This window comes from Lissotriton vulgaris, chromosome 9 (assembly GCF_964263255.1).
Source record: "Lissotriton vulgaris chromosome 9, aLisVul1.2, whole genome shotgun sequence".
Classification (NCBI taxonomy): domain Eukaryota; kingdom Metazoa; phylum Chordata; class Amphibia; order Caudata; family Salamandridae; genus Lissotriton; species Lissotriton vulgaris.
The window spans coordinates 428,972,605-428,998,404 of NC_141697.1; the positions used below are offsets into that span (position 1 = coordinate 428,972,605).

General features: G+C 45.3%; 1 protein-coding gene across 1 annotated transcript in view; it reads right to left on the reverse strand.

Annotated features, from left to right (window-relative positions):
- LOC147690227 (exocyst complex component 3-like) overlaps positions 1-25,800 on the reverse strand; it is a 378,556-nt gene that overhangs the window by 75,458 nt on the left and 277,298 nt on the right. Inside the window, exons 7-8 of the mRNA XM_086936655.1 lie at positions 23,737-23,869; positions 20,977-21,066 (exon numbers count right to left, since the gene is read on the reverse strand). Of these exons, the coding sequence (XP_086792781.1) occupies positions 20,977-21,066; positions 23,737-23,869 (223 nt within the window). The remainder of the gene's footprint in view (positions 1-20,976; positions 21,067-23,736; positions 23,870-25,800) is intronic.

A 25,800-nucleotide genomic window follows, 5' to 3' on the forward strand; every position in this document is an offset into this window, starting at 1 on the left:
TTGGGCGGCCAGGGGGATGTTCCATGCTCCTATGTAATTTGGAGAGGTGGTAGAAGGTGGGTGTCATGAGGGTATTGTTTCTTAAGAAGAGATGTTCGTCTTTGCCAAGCATATTGAGGCTGTACCACTTTTGTATTAGTGTCTCATATTGAGTGATACTGGTTTGGTAAACTGCATCTGTACACTCCATATAGAAGTTCCTATCTGCAAGTTGCCCCAATGCTTCTTCTTTATATTGCTCTCTGCTCATTAAGACCACATTTCCCCCCTTATCAGAGGGCTTGATCACCAAAGACTTATCATTGATCAGACCCATCAGCGCCTGGCGCTGGCATTCAGTGATGTTCTTCATTGAGGTACGATGTTCCGCTTTCCTGCACAGCAAGAGGTCATTCTTCATCGCCTCTGTGAATACATCCACAGCGTCCCATGGTGACTGTGGCACAAAAGTAGAGGTGGGTTTGAACATACTTTCCTCTCTTTCTTGCTTGACTCCTTGAAGGATAGCTCGTTGTGCGATAGTTGGATTTTCAATATCATGTTCTTGTTCGTGTTCTCGTTCTAATCGCAAATCCTCAAGTGTCTCAATAACTGGTAGATCTCTGCTACTGAGGGAGTCCATTGCAGTTGCTCTAGTGCCCTTTTTGTTGCTATTTTTTTGATGGGGATGCAGCAGGTTTTGACCCTTGTACGCCGGCTCTCTGATTTCAGCGCGGTGCGTTTTCTATGACAGGGTCCCTCGTTAAATATGCATTTAAGTCCAAAGGAAATGAAAACGCACTCGCTCGTGTTGTTTTTCAAGAATATATAGCAGCTTTATTTTCGGCCAGTAACCCAACGCGTTTCACCTTTACAAAAGGCTTGCTCACGGGATGTTGAGCTATTGTTAGAGTCCTTCTTTTATTCTCTGGAAACATAGTGACTTACTATGTCTTCACCTGGTGCATTGTGGTCTATGTAGTTTTTTGTGTTATTTAATCGTCATAATCACAAAAAGTGTTAAGTGCCCATTGTTTGTGAATAAAGTTTTTCAAAAAAAAGGAGGGGGGGGGGAAGTTCCCACTGTCTTGGTAAGCAGAAGTGATTTGGATCATTTTCTCCTTAGTGAGTAAATCATTAAACCGGTTATTACCGACTGGTAACAAAATTGACACCTTCCATGATCAAATAGTTGAAGAGCTATACAGAATAACACCAAATAAGTGCTACAATAATCTAACAAGACAGCAAGTGGAAATATTGAAGACACTAAAGGAAGACAAAACTATAGAAATAAAACTGGCTGATAAAGGTGGCAACATTGTCATCATCACCAAAGCAGACTATGTGGCAGAAGCCAATCGCCAGCTATTGGATCAAGAATGTTATAGACCTCTAAATAACGATCCTACAAAAGAATTGCAAACACAAATCAAAAGAAATCTCCAAGCATGGCATCAGAAAGGTCTGCTAGATGACAATGAACTTAAAATGTAATGTAAATGTAAATGTACATGTATTTATATAGCGCAAATCACTGACCGAGGTCGGTATCTAAGCGCTTGCTTAGGGAACCCGTCCTGGTATTCCCCTGTGAGATAACCCCGGCAGGGTATCCACAAGGTGAAAGCCAGGCATCCCACCGCGAGGGGCCGTTGTGGAGATTAAGCAAGCTATTGCCCAGAGTCGCAGAGTGTGAACCCGTGAGTCGAGAAGGCACCGGAGCGAGAATTATCAAGTCCGTGGAATTTTTGAGCCCAAGACACGCCGAGGCGGGGAATTGAACCCTGGTCCAGGGCCGATCTCAGCGTCCGGGTCTGCCGCCTCTAACCCCTGAGCCACACTTCTCCACACTTAAATACTTGGATAATAAACAACCCGCACTTCTGACATTCTATTACCTGCCGAAGGTACATAAGGACCAAGAAAAACCACCAGGCAGACCTATAGTGTCATCCAACAATTCATTATTGGAACCAATATCAAACTACATAGATCAGTTCTTGGCTCCGCTGGTAATAGACCTACCATCGTACCTGAAAGACACTACTGATCTTTTGAAGAAAATTGAACTTGTCAAATGGCTACCAACTTACAAACTAATAACTATGGACGTGGTATCTCTATATACCACCATTGAACACCAAATAGGGATTCAGGCGTGTAAATACTATTTGGGAAAACAAAATATCAAATATAGAGATCATAACATGATGCTCAATGACATGATCTCATTGTGCTTAAATAACAATATTTTTCTGTTTAATAAACAAATCTACTGACAAATAAGAGGATGCTCAATGGGATTTTCTTTTTCCCCTAACTATGCTAACTTAATGATGGGTTGGTTTGTCCCTTGCTCACTTTGCCACTGGATTCAAGCAAGCCGGGCTGAAGATGGCTGGAATGCCAGAAACCGGTCCTCGGAAGCTTGTTTCCGGTCCAGGGAAGGCATGGCTTGGCAGTTCGGGCTGGACTGTTCCCATGAGGCACAGGGTCAGACTGATTTTCATATAGTCATGTCTGAACTAGGGTGGCAGAGTGGGCTAAGAACGGTGATGGATTAAACCCAGATCTTTTGACTGGGTGTGAGTGTTTGATTGTTTTAGATGCTCCGTCCATTACCACCCCTTTCATACCGCTTTTGGCCGCCATAAGTGTGGCAGGGTATGCTCAGACGTGAGTCCCTTGCTCACTTTGCTACTGTATTCAAGCAAGCCGGGCTGAAGACGGCTGGAATGCCAGAAACCGGTCCTCGGAAGCTTGTTTCCGGTCCAGGGAAGGCATGGCTTGGCAGTTCGGTCTGGACTGTTCCCATGAGGCACAGGGTCAGACTGATTTGCATATAGCCATGTCTGAACTGGGGTGGCAGAGTGGGCTAAAGAACGGTGATGGATTAAACCCAGATCTTTTGACTGGGTGTGAGTGTTTGATTGGTTCAGATGCTCCGTCGATTACCACCCCCTTTTGTACCGGGGTTGGTTTGAGCAACACCTAGCATGGCACACCGACAACTACCAACAGAGACAATAAATTGTTCTATGGCTAAGGTTTATAGACGACCTGTTGATTATCTGGAACAGCACCAACGAAGACTTTGATCAGTACTTCAAGATACTGACCAATACCCCAACTAATCTAAAGTTCACGTTTGAAATCAGCTGCGAGAGAGTAGTTTTTCTGGACACAGAGATTTATATCGCCAATGACTCGCTGCAAACAACACTACACAGAAAAAAAACAGCGACAAATGCCATCCTACATGGTGAAAGCTTTCATAATGAAAATCTAAATTTGAGCATCCCATATGCGGAGTTTTTGCGATTGAAAATAAATTGCTCAAATGATACTGACTTTCAACAACACAGCAAGAAAGCTACAAATAGATTTCTTGCAAGAAAATATCCTAAGAAAGTTGTGGAGAAATGCTCGACAGATTTGTACAACAAGATTTACAAGAAATCCTAAATAAGAAGAAGAAAGATCGAACAGACATCAATACAATCAGACTAATTACAACTTATAGTGCAGAGAACAAAAAACTAATCAAAATCATCCACCAACATTGGGGAATCCTGAAGTCAGATCCAACTTTGTCTCAAATAATCGGTGACCACCCCAACATCACTTATCGGAGAGCAAGGAACATAGGCGATCAACTTGTGCATAGTCCCTTCAAAGATGTACCGAAAACAACTTTGATGCAACGCAACAGATTTTGGCCATGTAGACATTGCAAAGTATGTAAAATAGCTGCCATCACCAAGGAAATTGAAATCAAGAAGGGAACTAAATGGAAAATTTACCAGCACTTAACATGTCAGAGCCCATATGTCATTTACATGGTGGAATGCCCTTGCCACAAAAAGTACATTGAGAGTACTATTTTTTGAAGCCAAAAAAAGAATTTTAGAACACACAAGAGCCGTAACCCACAAAGATCAAACAAATGCGATCGCAAGACACATGGAGAAATTTCACAAGAGTGATTGGGAGAAATTACGATACTGTGCCATAGAACAAATCCCAAAAACAACAAGTGATGGACCGAATGTGGATCAATGTCACACATTCCCCCAGTCAAAAGATCTGGGCCCAAATCCATCGTTTTTTTGCACTCCACACCACCCTGGGTTAGACATTGATCCACATTCGGTCCATCACTTGTTGTTTTTGCAATTGCCGCCCAAAGTGCGCTGGGGATGCCCAGACGTGGGTCCCAGGCACTCCACACCACTTGGAGTCAAGCTAGCCGGGCTGATGAGAGGTGTTACCTCGAAACCGGTCCGGTCCTCGGATGCTTGATTCCGTTCTGGGAAGGACATGGCTTTTGTAGTTCGGACTGGACTGTTCCCATGGGGCAACAGGGTCAGAGCTGATTTGCATATCGCCATTGTCTAACCCAGGGTGGTGTGGAGTGCAAAAAAACAATGGATTTGGGCCCAGATCTTTTGACTGGGGGAATGTGTGACATTGATCCACATTCGGTCCATCACTTGTTGTTTTTGCAATTGCCGCCCTAAGTGCGCTGGGGATGCCCAGACGTGGGTCCCAGGCACTCCACACCACTTGGAGTCAAGCTAGCCGGGCTGATGAGAGGTGTTACCTCGAAACCGGTCCGGTCCTCGGATGCTTGATTCCGTTCTGGGAAGGACATGGCTTTTGTAGTTCGGACTGGACTGTTCCCATGGGGCAAAAGGGTCAGAGCTGATTTGCATATCGCCATTGTCTAACCCAGGGTGGTGTGGAGTGCAAAAAAACGATGGATTTGGGCCCAGATCTTTTGACTGGGGGAATGTGTGACATTGATCCACATTCGGTCCATCACTTGTTGTTTTTGCAATAGAACAAATCCCGGCATCAGAGAGAGGAGGAGATAGCCTAAAGACACAGAGAAGAAAGGAATCAAAACACATAATAACCTTCAGGACTCTTGAACCTAGAGGACTTAACCAACATGAAGGCTTATATGTCCATCTGTAGAAAAGAAAAAAGAAGAAAAAACTGAGAAAGAAAATGACAAAAAGAGATGATTAAGTGAAAGGACCCAAAAACCCACTAAAGGGTTATAAGCCAAGCAACAATCGCTCTATATCTGACAGTGAATAAGATGACAATAACAACCGGTATATTCTCACCAAAGAGATTTAACCGGTTTAATGATTTACTTACTAAGGAGAAAATGATCCAAATCACTTCTGCTTACCAAGACAGTGGAAACTTTCCCTCCCCTCCTTTTTTTGAAAAACTTTGTTCACAAACAATGGGCACTTAACACTTTTTGTGATTATGACGATTAAATAACACAAAAAACTACATAGACCACAATGCATCAGGTGAAGACATAGTAAGTCACTATGTTTCCAGAGAATAAAAGAAGGACTCTAACAATAGCTCAACATCCCGTGAGCAAGTCTTTTGTAAAGGTGAAACGCGTTGGGTTACTGGCCGAAAATAAAGCTGCTGTAAATTCTTGAAAAACAACACGAGCGAGTGCGTTTTCATTTCCTTTGGACTTAAATGCATATATATATATATATATATATATATATATATATATATATATATATATATATATATATATATATATATATATATATACATACACACACATACACACACTTTCTCGACACCATGTAGAACCTTTCCGTACAATTAGCGCCTATAGTGCTTGAAGTAGTTCAAAATTACTTACTGTTTCAAATGCATTCATATAGAGAGAGTTTCATTACCTCATGATGGTTATGCTTGAATCCTGCAATACGATTATGCAAAAAGATGGTACCCAATCGTACGGATTTGATGAAAGTTAGATTGGGAGGAAGGGCAGTCTCCCGAACACGGGCACAAAGTCTCAAACGTGCACTCCTCGAATGTGCTCAGGCAAGTGAAACAGCCGTTTTCAGCGGGAATGAGCAAGACAGCGTGGGCAAGGCGTGACACTCGAGTTTACTACATAATATCTCAACACTCGTTTTTCACTGTGAAACTAATGTGCTGGGGCTTGTCAACTTACACAAAATAAACAGACAGGCATGTGGGACAAGACTCATTTGCAGCACAGTGTGTGCACACAAAAAGTGGAGCACTTGCACTGCACGCTTGACGGTTGCAGTTCCAGCTTGTACCTCGCCCCCCCCCCCCCCTCCTCGCAGAGCGCTTAAGTGGTGGTCAATGCGAGAATAATGCGTGAATATGCATTTTAGTGCTGTGATCTGTTAGTCTAACCATCCATGCATAATAGTTGTCAAGGCTGTTTAACTCCCCCAAATAACTAATTTACAGCCCTACCCGCGCCAATTCCTAAACAGATGCAGGTACTCACGCAGAGTCGGTCTTGCACTTAACACCGCTGCTGTAGACATGGCTGAATAGATGGTGTTGAGAGTCACAGCAGCTGCTCTGCTCAAAGGCTTACCGATCCTGCAACAAGTCCCCGCTTCTGCAGCTCACCCTCGTGGATCAAGACAACAGACAGCGGGAGGGGGGCGGGAACAAAGGGAACGAACGGGACACGGACAACAGGAAAGGGAGCGAGAAGATGAACAACAGGGCCAACGGGAGGGGGCGGGAAGCAAGACAACAGACAACGGGAGGGAACAAAGGGAACAAACGGGACATGGACAACAGGAAAGGGGGCGAGAAGATGAACAACACAGCCAACGGGAGGGGGCGGGAAGCAAGACAACAGACAGCGGGAGTGGGGCGGGAACAAATCGAACAGGGACGCGGAGAACAGGAAACTAAAAAGCCAACACTTCCAAACTCCGCAACTAGTGGTGAACAGTGGTGGAAAATAAACAAGAAAGTAGTCCCTAAATGCGTAGATAATGCTGAGCAGTGGAAGGAAACTGTAGTTGGTCGGTGCTGCTTCCTGCAAAATGGAAGCAAAAGGGAAGTGACGTTTCGGACCACCAGCCAATGAATGAGCTCCATAAAAAGAGCAATGCAAGATTTAACCAATGGGAAGCTAAGAAACAAATATACACACAATGGGTGGAGTTTCACCACTAATAGGAACCACTTGATGCCTCGTAGAGGCGCCTATGCGAGACCTAAAAATGGAGATTCATTAATTTCCAGATATTGTCCCAAACTGTGGAACTGTCTGCCAGGAAACAATAGATGCTCTTGAACGCTCCTCACCTTGCATAAGATGATTAAGAAATTCTTGCTCAAAAATGTATTTTTAAAGACCTGATCTGATGATATAAGCTTGTTACTTTTGAAGCCTGTGTTTTGGGGGTATTTCCTCGGTTTTCCTCATATCACCCTGTTTACTTCTTCGGTGGGTTTGTCATCCTAACTTGTGGCTCCCACTACCTACTTGTCTAGTTCAAGTCATAGTAAACTTGGTAACAAGTACAGCTTCCCAATATCCACTGGTTATTTTGAGTGCTACAAATTGTTTAATAATTTGTTTCATAAATAATAGGTAAACTTATGACACCATCTCACAATGTTATTTCTGTAAATGGTGCCCTGCCCAGATGGGGCCAGTTCTACTCATCTCAGACACAGTCCCCTGCACATGTAGATTATACCGTGATTGGGAGGTGCAGTTTCTCAATATTCTGTTCTAATTTTAGGAAGGTTCAAGATTCAAGGGTTGGCACATTTGACCAGTGTTTTGTGTCTTCTGGCAAAAGATGAAAAGGCTCTACCATTTATTAACGTATTCTGGTGGACTACAAGCAATATCGGCCCGAATTTGGTGCAAGGATATTGAGATTAGGGAGGGTGTGTGTGTGGGGGGGGTGGTGACATCTGTGACTGTATTTTGCACCTAATTCCGGCAATTATAAACTTTGTCCCCAGCATGGGGAATAACTACACAGATACAGGAATACCAGTTCATTTCCTTGTACTTATGGCTGAGACCAGAAGGAAAATGTCAGTGGGGGGTGGGCTGGAGTCAAGTTGTGGTGGTAAGTGGGAAATGTAGGTGAAAGCCTAGGCCTGACTCGGTGAATGCGGTAAGTTTTCCCTGAAGAGCAGATGCTGCACTGTGCTTCTGTCCTCAGTCCAACTCCTGTATGGGTTTCAACAGTGTAACCAAGACACAGATTACTTGCGTTCTAGTTCAGAGAAGATTTGCCTGGTACTTTGGGCTGGACTATTCCTTCTGAAGCAGGATCAAGGTTGATTAGCATATGGCTGATACTATTGTAGGTGGGTAAAAAATTATGAACTGTAATGTGGTCAAAGCAATTAAAAGGGGCTAGGACTGATGCAAGCATACTGACAACCACCTTTTTGTTTTAATCAGAGATGGATTCTTCTTTTTCCACCATCCAATTACTTTATTCATAATAGTATTGGGTTGTATTTGAGGACAGGTTGTTCATTTAAGTATATTTTAAAGTTGGCAGTTGCAGTAGCTTGACAACGAGTTATTTAATGTTTGCATTGCTAAGGAGATGCTTTGGCACCAGACAGTGTGAGTGAGGATATGTGTCTAGAAAAGATCATTCATGTTTTATTTCTAGTGAGACAGGGCAGATGTGTGGTAAAAATGGAAGGCACTGAAGGTAACACGTTAATAATGAAGTTGTTTGGAGCAATGATAACGATATCTGTTTTGGCTTCAAAGATGCCCAGACAATTATGAGCGTGGCTGTAAAGACGGCCTACAGGATCTGCTCTTAGGGAGTTACACCTCCCCACTGATTAATCTTGCTGAATCCAACCTCGAATAGCCTCTGCTAGCAACATCCACCCCTGGCATTGCCACTCCTGTTTCCCCGGGAATGGAGTGTGCCTTGTGGCCTGCCGGATGAGTTGGTTGGGGGCTGGTGGTGCTACCATGCTTCACACTGCTGCAGCCTGTCAGGGGACACCAGCAGTTGCTTCTGGAGGTCCTGATCATGGCCCACTGCAACATCGAGAGCGGGCACTGAACATGGCAGGAGAGGCCATCAATGACATACTGCCTATTCTCATGGGGTCTGGGCGTGGGCCCCGTTAGAGGCCAAGGCGGTCTCCCTGGCAGCGGCTTTCACCCTCAAGTAACACATCGGACGGCTAGGACCCACCCTCCGTGGCGATGAGAGTGGGGGTGCCTGGAGGGGTGGTCTGGAGTGGGGACCCACACAGCTGTCAGTCTGGTGCCCATCAGCCTTGTGCCCAGCCTTCTAGTGCCACGTTGGGACCTCTGCCACTGTGGGGCCCAGGTGAGGCCTGTAATGTGCTGGAGATGCTGTGGAGGAAGCAGTGAGGCCCTGGATTGCCGCTTTACCTTATCGTGTAGGGGGATCTCAGCGATGGCAGTGGGAGAGTGGATCGGGGCCCGATGCAGCCTCCATCAACACTTGAAAGGTCGCCAGATAACTGCAGGATTATATCGGAACCCCGGGTGCCTTAGGTGGATTGCCTGGGCTGGTGCTGTGGATCCCTTGGAGGAGCAGGACTATTGGACAGCACCCACGAACGGTAGGTCTCCCCTCAGGATGACAAGAGTGGGGGGTGCCCTAGTGGTGTACAGACTTAGGGCCTGTCCTGGGGTTGCATTGGGATTGTGAGGGGGACTGGTTGCCTGCTTGTGCGGTGGCCCTGTGGTCAGGGACAGCTAGCGGCATCTGCCAGAGGGGGAGGCAGCAGAGAGGGGTACTGGCTCCACCTACCCTCTTCTTAAAACCTGATAATTCCCTGTGGAGATGGGGGGCAGTCACCATTCTGGAACTGACGCCAGGGGCTGGTGTTTGGACTGTTGTTGCTGATTTGAGTTGCCCAATATTTTGCTGCAGCTGCTCACCTTGTCGTTTGCCATCCCAACATTCACCTCAACTTGTGGCTGCTGATCTTGGCGCTGATCCCTTTGAAGTAATCACCCTGTTTTGACCCTATGCTCACCCTAAGCCAGTATCTTGTCTTCGCGGCACCTTACCTGCTTGAGACTTACTTGGGCAACCATGCACCACAGACTGTGTTGGGGACCTACAGGTGTAGATTGCTCTTCCTCTGCCACATCCTGGGGAAAGATAGACTCCAGTGGCATCAACAGAGAAATACCATCACAGTGTTTACTACTCCATGTCAGCCCATCCATAGACTCACTCACCAGGAAGATTTGGGGACTGGGGAGCGTTCACCTGAGTGACAAGAAAAGCCCTCTCAAGTGGCCCTCAAGGAGGCTATACAGGGCGCTACGGCGGTACTTGAGAGCCAAATAGCGGGAATCTCCATTGAAGTGAACTTGCTGCGCACTGATCTTGGTAAAGTGGCAGACAATGTGGAGAATGCTGAAACCAATATAACATCACTGCAAACAGAGGTGTGTCAGCTTAAACGAAAGGTCTACCAACTGCCTGTGGCTCTAACACTGAAAATCGAAGCTGAGGGCTGATCATGTTGGAATGACGTGTGCCTTTTGGGCTTCCCTGAGGGGTGAAGGGCCAGTCGGCAGAAAGATTCTTGGAAAACCTGTGATCTTTGGTAGATATGTTGGACAAGATACATGTGCACACCTTGAGTGAAGTAGACCCCTTCCACACCCACACTAAGTGGTGTAGGGTAGACGCACTAGTTATTGTGGTGGGGGTCCTCTGGCAGCACTTTGTGGTCAGAGATGATGGCACCATAGATTCTGCTGCTGTTGAGACTTCATTAGAATCTGAGTCACTGGTAACTGCCAATCCCTCAGATGGAGGTGCCTTAGACAATCCTTCCCAATGTAGTGTCATTGCCTTAGGAAACTGTTGATTCCTTAAATGGTATTTGAAAATGTAATGTCTGTCGGGGGGGTACTTGCTGTTTCTTCACCGACTCGAGGGGGGTGGGCCACTGCTACCACTGCTACTTGGGTTTTGTGTGTGAGGGAGTGCTCTCCCTCATCACTAATGCAGGGTAAACAGTGTGTTATATCACTACTACTGGTACTTAACGATGAGATGCTGCACATTTAGCCACCTGCTCCTGAGGTGCTGGGCATCTCTTTTGAGTTGTTGGCGGTTCTGCAGCAGATGTGCTTAGCATACGTTTTGTTTTGTGATCGTATTACACCCATGTGCTATCCACAGAAGTCTATGTATTCAGATTCAGTGGGGGGGGTTAAAATCTAGAGTTGAGGCTCGTAGTTGGCCTGGGAAGGCTGGATTGCAATGGTGAACATCCTGACACATCAAATCTTTTGAACTTGTGTGATAATATGGTTCAGTTATACTTGTCCTGGATATCGAGACATTGGTTATGTGTTTCATTATGATGAGCCGTGGGTCATTGCCATCTTGTCACAGGGAGGGATGCCTCGATCTACATTTCCATCTCAAATATTAATGAGTAGGTCCAGAACATGCAAGCTCATCTCCTGAAATGTGCAGGGACTGGACACTTACAATAAACATTATAGGGTTTTGGGAGGGTTTCCGGCTATTTAATCAACCCACAAAAAAATGAAATTATGTCCTGGAATACGCAATCAAATATCCCACTGGCTAAACAACAAATTAGATATTTAGGTTTACACATTGCACATGATATCACTAGATTAGCCCAGGTAAATCTTGATTTAAAAGGTAAAGAGATAGGAACACTACTAAGATCATGGGGCAGTCTCCGACTTTCGATCTTGGGCTGTTCGAACCTGGGCAAAATGTCAATTTTGCCAAACTGTACATTTATCTTTGATCAGATTCTTTATCCTTTGATCGTATAGCATTAAAAGCCTTACAATGGTATATACCCAGTTTTGTCTGGTCTAATAAGGGGGTGAGGATTGCCTGGAGGAAACTATGAAGCACAAAGTTACATTGGGGCATTACTAAAGAACGTAAGATCTCTCTTTTTTGGATCCACTTGTTTCCCTCCACTGCTCCAAGCGATGTCTAAAAATGTCCCCAAGGGTGGTGATGGCTTTCTTTTCCAGTTTCGGCATCCCAAATATTTCAGAAAAATCAAAATAAAGATTTTGAGATCCTCCTGCAAACTTTGTTATCAGGTTAGAAAGACGCTTAAGATTTCGTACTACAGTGTCGGTAGCCCCTATTTGAAATTCTACGGGTACCCCCATGTGCCTTAAAGATAGTCTGTCAGCCCCACTATTGCAAGAAGGCAATGAGAAATGGGGTCAATTATAACAAAACAATAAACTATTTTCATGGGACTTCCTTAGTAACATCACCAACCAAAGGCTGTCCAGATTTAAATATTATCAATTATCTAGCCGGACAGGTAATCTGGGTAAGGACGGGGATGGAAATGAAGAATATGAGAATGTTCTTCTAGGCCCGCTCCATCAACGTAAAGAAGTATCTAAATGGTACATGCTATTAGTAAGAGGGGAGCGCCCACTAACACCTATGAAGGAGCCCTGGAGAAGAGACCCGCCTTCGACCGACGAAACATCTTTATGGCAAGTAACAATGTACACCTTATGGAGTGTGGTTTAAGCTGTCCCTCTTAGGAGAAACCATCTGTTTACACTCCACAGAGCATACTGGACCCCGAAGAAGTTTGCAAGGTTGGGAGGTAAAGGTGTGAAAGTCTGCTTGAAGTGCACCTCGGGGAATGCTGATGATCTGCATATGTTTCGGCAGAGTCCTTGTATCCAGGACTTTTAGTACAACTTTGGTGAGACTATCTCAAAGGTCCTGGAGCAGGATATCAAGGTAAGCCTGGTTTTGGTTATTTTTGGAGTCCTCCCAAAGGAGAGTCCTAGCTGTAAGCTTTCCAAACTCCAATCCTCGCTCTTATATATTTGAATCCTTTTGGCAAGAAGAGAAATTTGTATTAAATGGGTATCGTCTCAGCCCCCAGTATTTTTGGAATGGGTTGACTCAGTTAAAATAATTAGTCATTTGGATCATGTTTATTTCTCGAGAAAAAGGATTCAATTTTGGGGGGCCTGGGAGGAGTGGGTTGATAAAGGAGGCTGAATCTGGGGAAGGTTGTTATGCTCCTCCCTATTTCCTCCCCAGGAATCTTGCTGTTGGCTACTCTAGGAATCTTGGAGGTGGTAAAGTAACAGACGAGGCCATGACCTCCCTCAATAGGAACTGGGAAAGAGCCTATACCTGCTTAAAGACAATCCACTTATTTATGAACCAAAAAAAAGAAACATTATATAATCTCTCCTTCCATGAGAGACACACTGCTGATATTGCCTGATTGCAAGAGATGCACCTCTCAGATGCAGAGGATAGTTAGTTGGCCAGGAAATGGAGGGGACAAATCCATTAAGCTAATTATTTGACTTTTGCTAGGGGTGTCTTTCTCTGGATACCACCAGGTGTTCCGTATTGCTCTTTAGTACATGGAGCCAGATGTTGAATGTCGTTATCTTCTGATACAGGGCAGACTGGATGGGGTGAACATAGTCATTGTTAATAACTATGGGCCCAACGTTGATGATGGGGAATTTTATCCAAAAGTGCAGGTACATTCACCAACCCTGGATTGTCGAGCTGTCTGATGTGGTGATTTTAATTGCATCTTGGATGGGGAGCTAGATAGACATCCTCCACACCACAAGATTAAGTGCAGGATTACTTCTTCACTCCAAGAGATCATTGCCCATTCTTCACTCCAAGAGCTCATTGCCCACTGGGGGCTATGTGACATGGAGGGATACCGACCCCACTTCAAAGGAATGTACCTGTTAATCGCCGACACATAATACGTACAGCCTATTTGATAAGATCTTATTGTATGTTTTGCTGGAGGTGGTGGTCTTTATAGTGGCCCATCTGTCCAAATACTTGTCTGATCACGCCCCTGTCTGCTGTGAGATCGGCTGGGGGAGAAGTACTTGGTCAGCTTTGATTTGAAGGCTCCTCCCTAAGATTCGTCAAGATTTAGAGGGCAGGGAAATCTGGGCAGAGGCACCGACAGGTTCTAATGAGACTAATTTGTCATCAACACATCACAGGTCTACTGAATGGGAGGCAATGAAGGCTGTTATACGAGAGTGCTGCGTTGGCCTCACCTGTGGGTTTAGGAGCTCACTCCAGGCTGAGAGCAGTCAGAGGGAGGGCAAATTGGCACATTTACAAAAGCATCCCCCAGATGATATAGCGGGGAGGCGGGGGAGTTAGTGGCCTAGCGGCAGTTCGCAGACATGCAGGGCAGATTGGATAAATAAACCAAAAAATCTCACTACCAACTTCTCCAGAGCGAAGGGGCCAGCTATAGAAGGTTATTGGAGTGGATCCTCTGGCAGAAAGCTCCCTGCTCCACCATACATCATTTTCAATCACCCCAGGGCCGGGGCGCATTCACGCAGGGTGGAATAGTGGAGGTCCTCAAATCTCATTTGGAGCAGGTGTACCACAGCCCTCATCCTCCTGGCCCAGAGCCCATATATGCATTTTTGGCCCCCTTACCTCTCCCCCGTCTGGGGGAGGCCACTGTCCTGGATCTCAAAGTGGATCCCAAACTTGAAGAGATTCGGGTAGCGCTTCGGCAATTCTCCAAGGGGAAAGCTCAGGGCAGTTAGGGCTTCCCCGCAGAGTTTTATTAAGCTTTCTCTTTCTCTCTTACTCAACGGCTATTGGAGTTTTTTGGGGGGGCTTGAGACGTTAGCGTACTCCACCGTCAAAGAGCGAGAACAAGGTAGGCGCCATAACGCAACCTTGCCTCACTCCCCGCTCAACAGTGAAGGATTCCGTAACCTTTCCCTGGCGACCCCACCGAACCCGAGCGAACGTATCCTCATGCAGGCGGACAATCAGACTCAACAACTCAGGGGCCATCCCCAGCTCCTCCAGGACTAGCCACAATTTGTTACGGGGAACCAGGTCAAAAGCCTCCCTTAGGTAAACAAAGATGGCATATAGGGTACCTTTCTCCAAGACCACTGTTAAGAATGAACCGAAAAATCTGATCTACGCTACTGGTCTTGGGTCGAAAACCAGCCTGGGGGTGGCTCAAGATGTTATCATCATCCATCCAGGTCTGGATTTTCCCCAGTACCAACCGGCCCATAATTGTTTGAATGGAGTCAATCAGACTTACAGGCCCATAATTGCCTGCTGACGACTTGTCCCCTTTTTTATAGACAGGCACTATTTCAGCACCTTTCCACGAAAGGGGAACTTCCATACCTTGAGCTATGGCATTTGCCAGGTACATAATGTAAAACCACCATCTATTTTTGTCATTTAAGAATAGGTCGGCGGGGACACAATCCATACCTGGTGCGTGTCTCTCAGTAACTAGATCTAGCGCCCTATCTACTTCTCTTACAGTGAAGGCAGCCTCATTATAAAAAGTGTGGGCATAAGTCCCCTCGCTATTGCCAGCTTCACTTCTAGCGTATTGTGGCTTAAAATACTCAACCCATGAGCTTTGGGCAACATTATTTTGAGGGCTTTCCCGGTGCCCTCCCCTGTCCCATGTAAAAAGATTCCAAAAAAATGTTGGGTTCTTCGACTCGCATGCCGCTTTAAGGTCCTGCCACCTACTCTCTTCCCAAGCTTTTTTAGCAATATACTGTTTTTGCCTATAATTTGCTTGAGCTGCCTTTATAATACTAGAATCTTTAGATTTTAGTGCTGGCCCAACTCCCCCCTGGCTTGGCGGCAAGTGCCATCATACCAGCTCTCCACTTTTCTAGGTTTGGCACTATTACATTGGCTAGGTTTACACAAATATGTTTTCAATTTAATAAAAAAAGATATCATGGGCATCCATAAAAGGTTTGTACTGGGGCCCATGCATTGTAGCCACCTCCATAGCTGCTAACACACCTTCCAGGCCTAGCACAATATCAGTCATAATATTCTGATGCTCTGCAACTTGACACCACTTAAGGTGGCACTCGTCATTTGATATTATTAAATCAGACGGAATGGATCCCCTGGGCATTTCATCCACTTTATGTAAGCCCAGGTTGAACACTGAGGTAAGGGGATTGTGGTCATTCTCGATGCGGGCCATTACCTCCACATCGAGAAGAGTGTACCACAACTTGAGGGGAACAAGTAAGTAATCAATATTACTTGCCCTAACACCATTATCGAAAGTTTCTTTGCCCATCCTGTCCGACAATGTATGGCCATTGGCAGCCCTCAACTGATACCCCATACAGAGGCCCTTCAACTGTATTGCAACCTCTATCCATTTTCTTATAGGTTTAGTAACAAGTTGAGGGACTCCCCACCTACAATCCTCATCCTCTGTTAGGTGCATATCGTCAAGACCAAATGGTTCGAAAGTGGTGTTAAAATCTCCTGCAATTAGTGGCAGTACATTAGATGGGGTGGCCTGGAGCAATACTTCTCGGCTGTTACGACATCCGATTTCCTACCACCTGGTAGGCCCCTAGCGTAAACATTAAAAATATCAATACTTAGATTCAATGGAAAGCTGAGCCTAATTGCAAGAATGTCACTACTTGTCCCAGGGAGTAGTTGGATGTCACACTTAATGCTCTGCCTAACCCATATCACTAGACCACCCATAGGATGCCCCTGTTGTTTTTTAACTGCAGGGACGAAAAAGTTCAAATAACCCACTTTAAAGACAGGTTCAACCGCCCACACCTCCTGAAAAAGACAAATATCAAATTTATCAATAAATTCCATCCAAGCAGGTGAATTAAGTTTAGAACCCACACCTGCCACATTCCATGAGATAAAGGATGTCTGGCATACTGGCCCATCAGATCTAAGAGCAAGTTCTCCAGAGACAGGAGATACACTAGGGGCTTGGTATAAAGTGTTCTGGTTTTCCAGTGGGCGCTCTCTTATGGCCACCTCTACACTTTCTAAACATATAATATTTTGACTGGAACCACCATTACCTTCGTGCCTACTACGCTGGGTGGTCACTTACCCTGCCCTCCTGCAACATCCTCCCCATTTCCTAAGGCTATGCTATTCAAAACAGGACTGTGGGACACATACCGTCAGTCACAATCCCCCAGCCCGACAAAGCCTGGAATCTATTGAACGATTCAGAAAAGGGGGTGGTGATGGACAGAGTTTCTGAATTAAGCAGAATACTCCTACCCAGTCAACAGATCAGGGCTTGATCCATCACCGTTTTTTAGCTCACTGCACCATCCCAGCTCAGAACCTGGCTGCATACAAATTAGTCTGTCCCTGGCCCAGTGCATAATGGGAACAGGGCAGACCAAACTACCAAGCCAATTCTTATACTGGAAAGTAAACAAGCTTCCGGGGACCGGTTTCTGGCATTACAGCCGTCTTCGGCCCGGCTTGCTTGAATCCTAATGGTGCAGTGAGCAAGGGACTCACATCTGAGCATACCCTTCCACGCTTGTGGTGGACAAAACGATTCAGAAAAGGGGGTGGTGATGGACAGAGTTTCTGAATTAAGCAGAATACTCCTACCCAGTCAACAGATCAGGGCTTGATCCATCACCGTTTTTTAGCTCACTGCACCATCCCAGCTCAGAACCTGGCTACATGCAAATTAGTCTGTCCCTGGCCCAGTGCATCATGGGAACAGGGCAGACCAAACTACCAAGCCAATTCTTATACTGGAAAGGAAACAAGCTTCCGGGGACCGGTTTCTGGCATTACAGCCGTCTTCGGCCCGGCTTGCTTGAATCCTGATGGTGCAGTGAGCAAGGGACTCACATCTGAGCATACCCTTCTACGCTTGTGGTGGACAAAACGATTCAGAAAAGGGGGTGGTGATAGACAGAGTTTCTGAATTAAGCAGAATACTGGGCCGGGCCGAAGACGGCTATAAAGCCAGAAACCGGTCCCCGGAAGCTTGTTTCCTTTCCAGTAAAATAATTGGCTTGGTAGTTTGGTCTGCCCTGTTCCCATGATGCACTGGGCCAGGGACAGACTAATTTGCATGTAGCCAGGTTCTGAGCTGGGATGGTTGCAACACTGTAAGAGCCCGTCCCCCTAGGGTGGCTCGCACTTGTTTCGAGGATAATCACTGGCTGTGGTGATAAGCTTCTCTTCTCCACCTCCGAAGGAGGAAGCGTACCCTGGGAATCTGCCTGGTGATTTAGTGGTGATCTAGTCCTTGCCAGATTTCCCAAAGAAGATCTCTTGTTAAATGGGGGATCCAAGGATAGTCTCTTTTCTGTGAGTTCTATGCCCTTGGCCAAGGCTGACGATACCCTGATAAGAAAATTATCTAGGGTGCCCATTAATGTTCATCCAGTGCACTTCCTGCCATTTGAACCTGCATTAGGCGAGGTAGCCATATTTGTTGAGATGGGGCTGCTACTTCGCACTTTTTAGCTTGCAGGATATATCTTTAATTAAGGATCACTGACCTTGGGCTGCTGGAATCGATGTTAGGGTGGTGGTTCGTCCCGTCCTTAACTGGCCTTAAATGGGCTTAAACAGGCCCTCCCTTGGCCCGGGCTTCGCCCGGCTCGTCCCACGCTGCAGGATGCTGAGGCCGATTTTATTCACCTGTGGGAAGCGTGGCGAAAGGGTGTCTCTATGCCCAGATGTCTTGTGGGCTCTGTAGTTCACCTCCCTTCCTTCCTGACACCAGACATCAGAGCCCCCAGCTGTGAGCGTTTCCCGCAGAGCGGGAAGCGCGAGAAGTAATGCAGAAATGCCGCTGAAAAATGGAGGAGTGTGGTTCTCCACCAAGTCGTGTCCCCGCTGCTACTCCTGGTAGGTCCGCCAAAGGCACAATTGTTTCCCCAGCTTATTACTACTTCACAAGTTACTTAAGAGAGGTATGCTTTTGACTTTGTTCAGTCCCTAGATTAAGAGATATGCATGTACTGTCAGAATGTCAGAAGTGTGGGTCCGTCCCAGAATGTACACAAAAAACAATTCAAATACCACTATTTTGTTTTATTCCTTTTATAGCGCTACTCATCCCAATTCGGGAAGTCAAAGCGTTTTACATTACATTTACACATTATACACTGACAATAAATGTACAGGATGTGTTACATTAAACAACAAAGGTTACAAGCAGTAGCCTCTCCTGGAGGGAGTACTGTCGAGTGGTGATGCAGGGTGGGCAGGGGCAGGGTGAGAAGTAGTAAACTCCAGATTCTGGCCTAACGGAGGTAAGTATACAAATAAATAAATAAAACGAATTTCATTGTGTGCACTGCATCGCCAAATGCGATGCTGTGTGCGCAATGAAATTCATTTTATTTATTGCACCACCGGTGTGACACATTGCGTGAAGCACCGGCGGCGCAACCTGCTGCATGATATTAACAAGCACACGTAAAGCCACCCTGTGTGGCTTTACTTGTGCTTGTAAACATCGCCCCGTTTCACGCAACAATTTGCGTGTTAGGAACATGACATGGGTGTTGCTGTGGGTGTTCCCACGCAACACCCATGTCCACTGATGCATTTCCAGATTTACAAGCAATTGAAATTCATTTTATTTATTTATTTGTATAGTTACCTCCGTTAGGCCATAATCCGGAGTTTACTTCCCCCCACCCTGTCCCTCCCCCGCCCTGCGTCACCGCCTGGCAGCACTCCCTCCAGGAGCCGCTACTGGTTACAAGGTGTAGGATTCACATGTCCTTCATAGCTCCTTGTACTATATTAGTAGGATTACGATCTCTGTGTTTAAAGCTGTACCCACTTACCTAACTGCATAAAATAAAAGGCGGTCATCTTCACGTTACTTGATGTGCATGCAGGTGATACATTAACCCTCCATGCTACTTTGATTCAGAACTAGAACTAGACAAAATAGATCTCTCCACCAAATGTGTTACCCTCCAAAGTTATCTTACCATTATATTATTCCCAGAGATTTACTGGGCACACAAAGATCTCTGCAGCAAGTGCATTAACTCACATTTTAAAATGCAGACTTTCCGAACCAATTGAGCAGAACAGATTTACTGCCATGTTCCTCCTTGTTGCCAAGCTCTTTGTGGCAGAGATTTTACAAAACAAGGGGCTTATTTACAAGCCCCTTGCGCAACCGGTGTGTCACGTTGAGTGAAGCACCGGCGGTGCAACCTGCTGCATGATATTTACAAGCACACGTAAATCCACCCTGTGTGGCTTTACGTGTGTTTGTAAGCATCGCCCCGTTTCACACAACATTTTGCGTGTTAGTGGGCATGACATGGGTGTTGCTGAGGGTGTTTCCACGAAACACCCATGTCCACTGATGCATTTCCAGATTTACAAGCAGTAGTAAACCTGGAAATGCATCAGAGTGCTACGCCACCCCAAGGGTGGCGTAGCGAGGCGCAATGAGGATAAATGATTTTACTTCTCCTCGTTCTTTTCCTCTTTCAATACATGCTTCATTCTACAGCTCGCATGGGAAGAGAAAATCACCTCAATTGATTGTTTTTGTGCCGGAAGGTGCCCCTTCCTGCAGAAAAACAATCTCCCGATGATGCAGGCATCCTTGCACCATGGTGCAAGGGTGCCTGTGCCGACAGATGGCAGCAGTTTGTGCGCCAGGGCAGGGAAAAACACAGAGATGCAACATATTGTTGTAAATGTGTTGCATTCCTGTGCTTCTAAACTAACGCAGGGCGGCGCAGCAAAATGACTTGCGGCACCGAGCTCCATTATTTTCTCATAAATAGGACCCCAAATGTATATGTTTAGTCCTATATTTTGCATCAGGGTTGACTCACTTCTTTGGCACAACCTTGACGCAAAATCTAATTTGTTAAATCTCGTAATGTGCTCAAATGCACTCATGATAGTCCTGCTAAACATATGTGTCAGGTCTTAAGACCTGATGTCATTTGTTTTATGTCACTTCCTGTAAGGTCATGGGTTGTGATGCCATTCCCTATGATGTCACTTCCTGTGATGCCACGTGCCATAATGTCACTTGCATACTGCTTAACTTGGTTAGTTTCCCCACTTTTGTTTTTAGAATTTGTGCCCTGGTACTAAGGGACGCATGTTCAAAACAGAGTAAAACCATGTCAGATTCTACACCTCTAAAGTATGTATTATTACAACAATAGGAATGTTACGGAAATACTTTATCTTATATCCTTAGTTAATTTAGTTAACTTTAATTAGCTAAACATGTTCTTGGCTAATATTTATTTGTTAGTATCTTTAGTAAAAACAAGCCGTTTATGGCTATGCTCCACATTACCTCACAGTGAGCTATGTCCAGAACATTTAAGTTCTCCTCCAGGTATGTTCTAAGCCAACGAAAGTCCGTGCAGTTTTCTGAAAGATGGCTCTACAGTATTGTCAAACCAAGAAGAAGAATTAGAACAAGGATTAGCAGGGTGCTTGAAGGAACTGCTCAAATGTATTCACATGTGCCGTTTATACATTCATCAGCTTCTTGGGAAGTCCATTCTTATGTTATTTTGTGTTATACATTTATTTTACATTTTTATATAGCACGGCTATATCAAAATCATGTAGCAATGCAATACACAATGTAATAACGAAGTTAAAACTATAATAGGGGCACCAATAACTGTAAGAGCCCGACTAGTCCAGCCAACATCAGCACCACGCAAGAGAAGTGAGGGAGACTGAGAGCAAGGAGGAGAGATGGTGTGGTGGCAGGGGATCTGAGAAGGTGCCGGGCTATGTATAGCCTGGATGGGGCATCTTTAGGTTTCTTTCCTAAACTGGAGAAGATCCTCTCAGTGTCTGAGGTCTTCTTGTAAAGGATGCCACAGATAGGGATCTGCTGACGTGCACTGGGGCCCCCCTGGATGAGAGGTCTTCGTTTGAGGCCGGAAATAGTTTTCCCTGCTTTGAGTTTTCTTACTTAATTGGGTTTGTAATATGGGGTACATAACAGCAGGGTTTTTGAAGAGCTTTCAGTGTGACACAAGGCGTGTAACTCTAGCTAAAGGCGGCTCTTTTAGCATGAGTTGATGCAATTGACATGTTATTTCTTGATAGAAACAGTACCAGTGAGGTAGGGAGAGCAATTAGTGTGGCATTGACAAAGCCAATACATCATAATGTTATATTATGTTGTGTTAGTGGGTTTTGTTTAGCGCACATTTTGCCAGGGACATGGCCTTGTAGCACTATTGGCTGCTCAAAGTATATAGGTACAAAGCAGAAGGCTATAGGTTAGCTGGTCACTGAGTAGTTGCAGGCCCCTTAGGCCTACCCAGGTGAAGGGAGCTCCTTCATTCGTTTGTATATCTATTCTCAGCAGGCTTGACTCACATTTTACTAGACGATCGCCAGATTTTGCTGAAAACTCATCACTTGCAATATGTCAGTGGGCACAGCTTAAAGAAGTGTCAGTGTACAGTACAGTGTATGTAGGCCTCGGCAGCATAAGACAAGCACTGACAAACTGAATAGGTTTGGCTTGCATATAGTGTGCCGGATGCTGTCCATCAGATGAGCTCTGGGTGATGTATCGTATAGGAATATAGAGTTGTGTGCATTTTGGGAGCCTGGTGTGATGTGCAACAAGGTTGATGCACAGTGATGCACAATGGGGGGGGACATGTCGAATTGCAGTATCTGGACAGGGAATAAGGTCAAAGATGTCCTGCGTTTTTCCATTCCAGCTCAGCAGAATGCAAAAAAAAGAAATGTGGGGCCAAGATAAAGTGCCCAGTCTTACATTTTCGGCGTCATCGAGGGATGTTTTTCCTTTATTTTGACTGCATTTGATATTCCTGCATAGAGGTGTAAGGAGATATGTGTGAGTGTTTGTTATGAATAAAGTGACCTGTTTTGTACAAGTATCCTTGAGCACAGAAAACGTCATGAGCATACATATACATCTTACACACAACACACATCCACACCGTAATTTCAGGGTCTGCTCAGAAAAACTTTGGAATGCTTTACTAAAAAATCTTTGGTCTACAATCAACTATGGGTCCTTCAAGCACACTTTGAATTTTTTTTTTTTAAGTAAGTTAATGAATGTCCCTCTCTCGCCCTGACTACATCCTGGGATTGGAGTTCAGCGGAAATAATCCTCTGGTTAACAAGAGATTTATAAATTAATTCAACATGACCTAACCCGCACGCCCTTTTCGCTGGAAGAGGCGTGACAAACTTCAATATGTCCTGGATTGACAAACTGTGATTACCATCATGTTATCATAATTATAGTTAAAGAAAAACTGCAGGTGCCAGGATGCAATTCTCTGTAAGAGTAAAGCCTGAGCCACCCGAAGGCAGGGTCGGACTGGCCTATAGAGCAAACAGGAAATGCAATATGGGCTGATATGACAGATCACTGGGTTGGGCAACTTTTGGCAGTTTGGGGGCCTGTTTTAATGCCACTGTTGATTTCCCTAGTATTACCACAAACATTTCCTGCATTAAACACAAATGCATGCAGTTCCCACATACATTGCAAAATACCCATATTGTGTGTCTTTGCCATCTTAAAACTGGCCTAATTTAAAAACTGTGGCCACTTTTTTAGCCATTTAGTTTTCTATTGGAGGCCACTTTTATTTTAGTGCCCGGTCTATTTTCTGTCCCAAGGCAATCCTGCCTGAAGAGGCACCACATGCCAGGGTCACTTTCCAGTTATATACACCTAAATAACTCGATTTTATTTATGTATGAGAACCTGATCTATTCTCAGGGGCGCAGCTATCAATAGTGCAGCAGGTGAAGTGGCGCCGAGGCCCAGGAGTCTTAGAGGCTCAACACACTCAAATGATAGTTGTATTTTATATGGTAGCTAGTAAATGCTAGGCGGGGCACCATTATACATTGCTTGCACCAGGGCCCATTTCTACACCACTGTCACTTCTGTCCCGATAGAATGCCATGAAATTGGGAGATACGTGAAGATATCAAATCAGTAGCAATTCAGTCTAATTTTCTTGGGGGTTTCACTGAATAACAGCTACATATTTTAAAAGTCATTCGAGGATTGTATTCATTCCTCTCTCAATACCTTAATTACTGGGAGACAAGTTGACAGTAAATGCTGAGCGCCCTGGTCTTCTATTTTCTGTATCCCCGCATTCAGTTTGTTCTCCATATCTTCAGTGGGAGTGTTTCTTTCGGCTAAGTTATCTTTTGTGGTTCTATAAAATGAAGATTATAGAAATGATATGATGAAAATGAAGAATGGTAATAATATATCAGCAAACTGAAATGACATTTTGCATTGCTGAATTTTTCAATTCCGTTTTACAAATATGGCTTTGGCTAGACCTCCAAGCATGGGGAGCGTGGTGTAACACATTTTCAAGTGGCAGGTAACATCCAAGCCAGAGTTGGTGAAGATCTTGTAAAAGTCCCCAACTAAACCAAGAGGGGGAGTTGCATCGTTCTCCTTACCTAGGTCAGAGTGTGGTTAATGACTGGGTAGTCTTTATAATGGTTGATGTTCAAGGAAAATAAATAATTGCATGTTTATAGGTATGCCTTGACAAGGTGGTAACATTTCAGGTTTGGAGGCAAACCCTCTCCTGAACAGAAGATATAATCTTTTTATTGTCTGTGAAGTTGAGTAATATGAATCTTATTGTGGATACCAAATGTGTTAAAGTAAAAGGAGTGTGAAAAGGCATCCCCTGTGGTGTGCAATAGAGAGAGTCAGGCTGTCCCACCTTCTCTCAACCCAATCCAATCCTCAAAGCAAACTGGGCTTTAGAGGTGCCTGCTGCCTTATGAGGCCGTTATTTTTTGTGTTCAATAGGAGGTAGGGCAGTTCCTCTCTGTTCTCATGTGAACTCGCTGACAACTCATTGGATCTCACCCCTCTTAGGTATTCTACAACAAATCCCCGAGAAGAGGCATCTCAGGAGTAACAGGGTGGTGAGGCTTCAAGGGAGTATAACCAGCTTTTAAGGATGGATGTTCAACCAGATCTCAGCTAACATCTGGTTGACAACACATTAGCATTGATAGCCAAGAATGTGATAGTTCTACAAGCAATCCAGTACAACTCTTACTTAGTGGGAATTAGTAACTTCTGAACTCTGTGCCTGGTGCTTTTGTGATTCAGGCATTATAAAAACCAAGGGGCTCATTAGGATTGCGGATAATCCGCATCCTCTGGGCCGACGGAAGCCACCGCCGGCCCGGAGGATGCGGATTATTCGCTGCGGACTGGAAAAAGACCCCCGCCGGATTAGGATGGCTGGGGGATCTATTTTCCGTCCGCCGCTTTTCCGCGGCAGTCGCCTTCCGACCGCGGTGGGAAAGCTCTAACGTGGTTGGCAGTGTCTATCAGACACCGCCAGCCATATTAGGATAGCAGTGGTCCTATGCCTTTCCACGGCGGCATTTCCTCAGTGGAAAGGCATACAGTGTTGTCTTCGGGGGCCCGTTGCGGGCCCCCTGTGGTGAAGGGGGGTGGGGGGTGCACGTGGGCGGTGCACATGGAGGATACCTATGGTACTCCCCTGCCTTTCCGTGCACGAAGCGGCAGGCACCACGCGGTGCCTGCAGCTTCGTGCATGCAAAGGTAAACATGTTTTTTTTAACATTGCGGCGTGTGCTGCTTCAAGCAGCACCCGCCGCAATGTTAAAAATACAGGATGTGACCGCCAGGGTGGCGGTCACATCCTAATTAGCACGGAGGGACCGTCACTGCCCCTGCGGACGGTCCCTCCTCCTCTGGGGTGGCGGACAGACGCATGTCCGTCCGCCATCCTGATAGGCCCCCAAGTACATTATACTAACAGTCTCTCAATTGCAGTACACCTGGTGCTATAGGTCCTCACTGACAAACGCCTTCAATTTGATTCTGACCGATGTGTCTGGATCCTGGATGCAAATTTTAGGTTGCCTTCTAAGCTAGGATTTTTTTTACAGCATGTAATATTGTTGTTTTTTCTTCCTAAATTCTCAAGGGTGCAGTTTTGTGATGCTTCATCCCTGCCACATACACGTTTTGACAATTCATTTCCATGTTGGTATTTTTCTGTCATGGAATTATTTATACAATTTTTGTTTTCCTGGAATGTATTGGTGTATCTTTGCACAAAGGTGCACATTTTGTAGACTT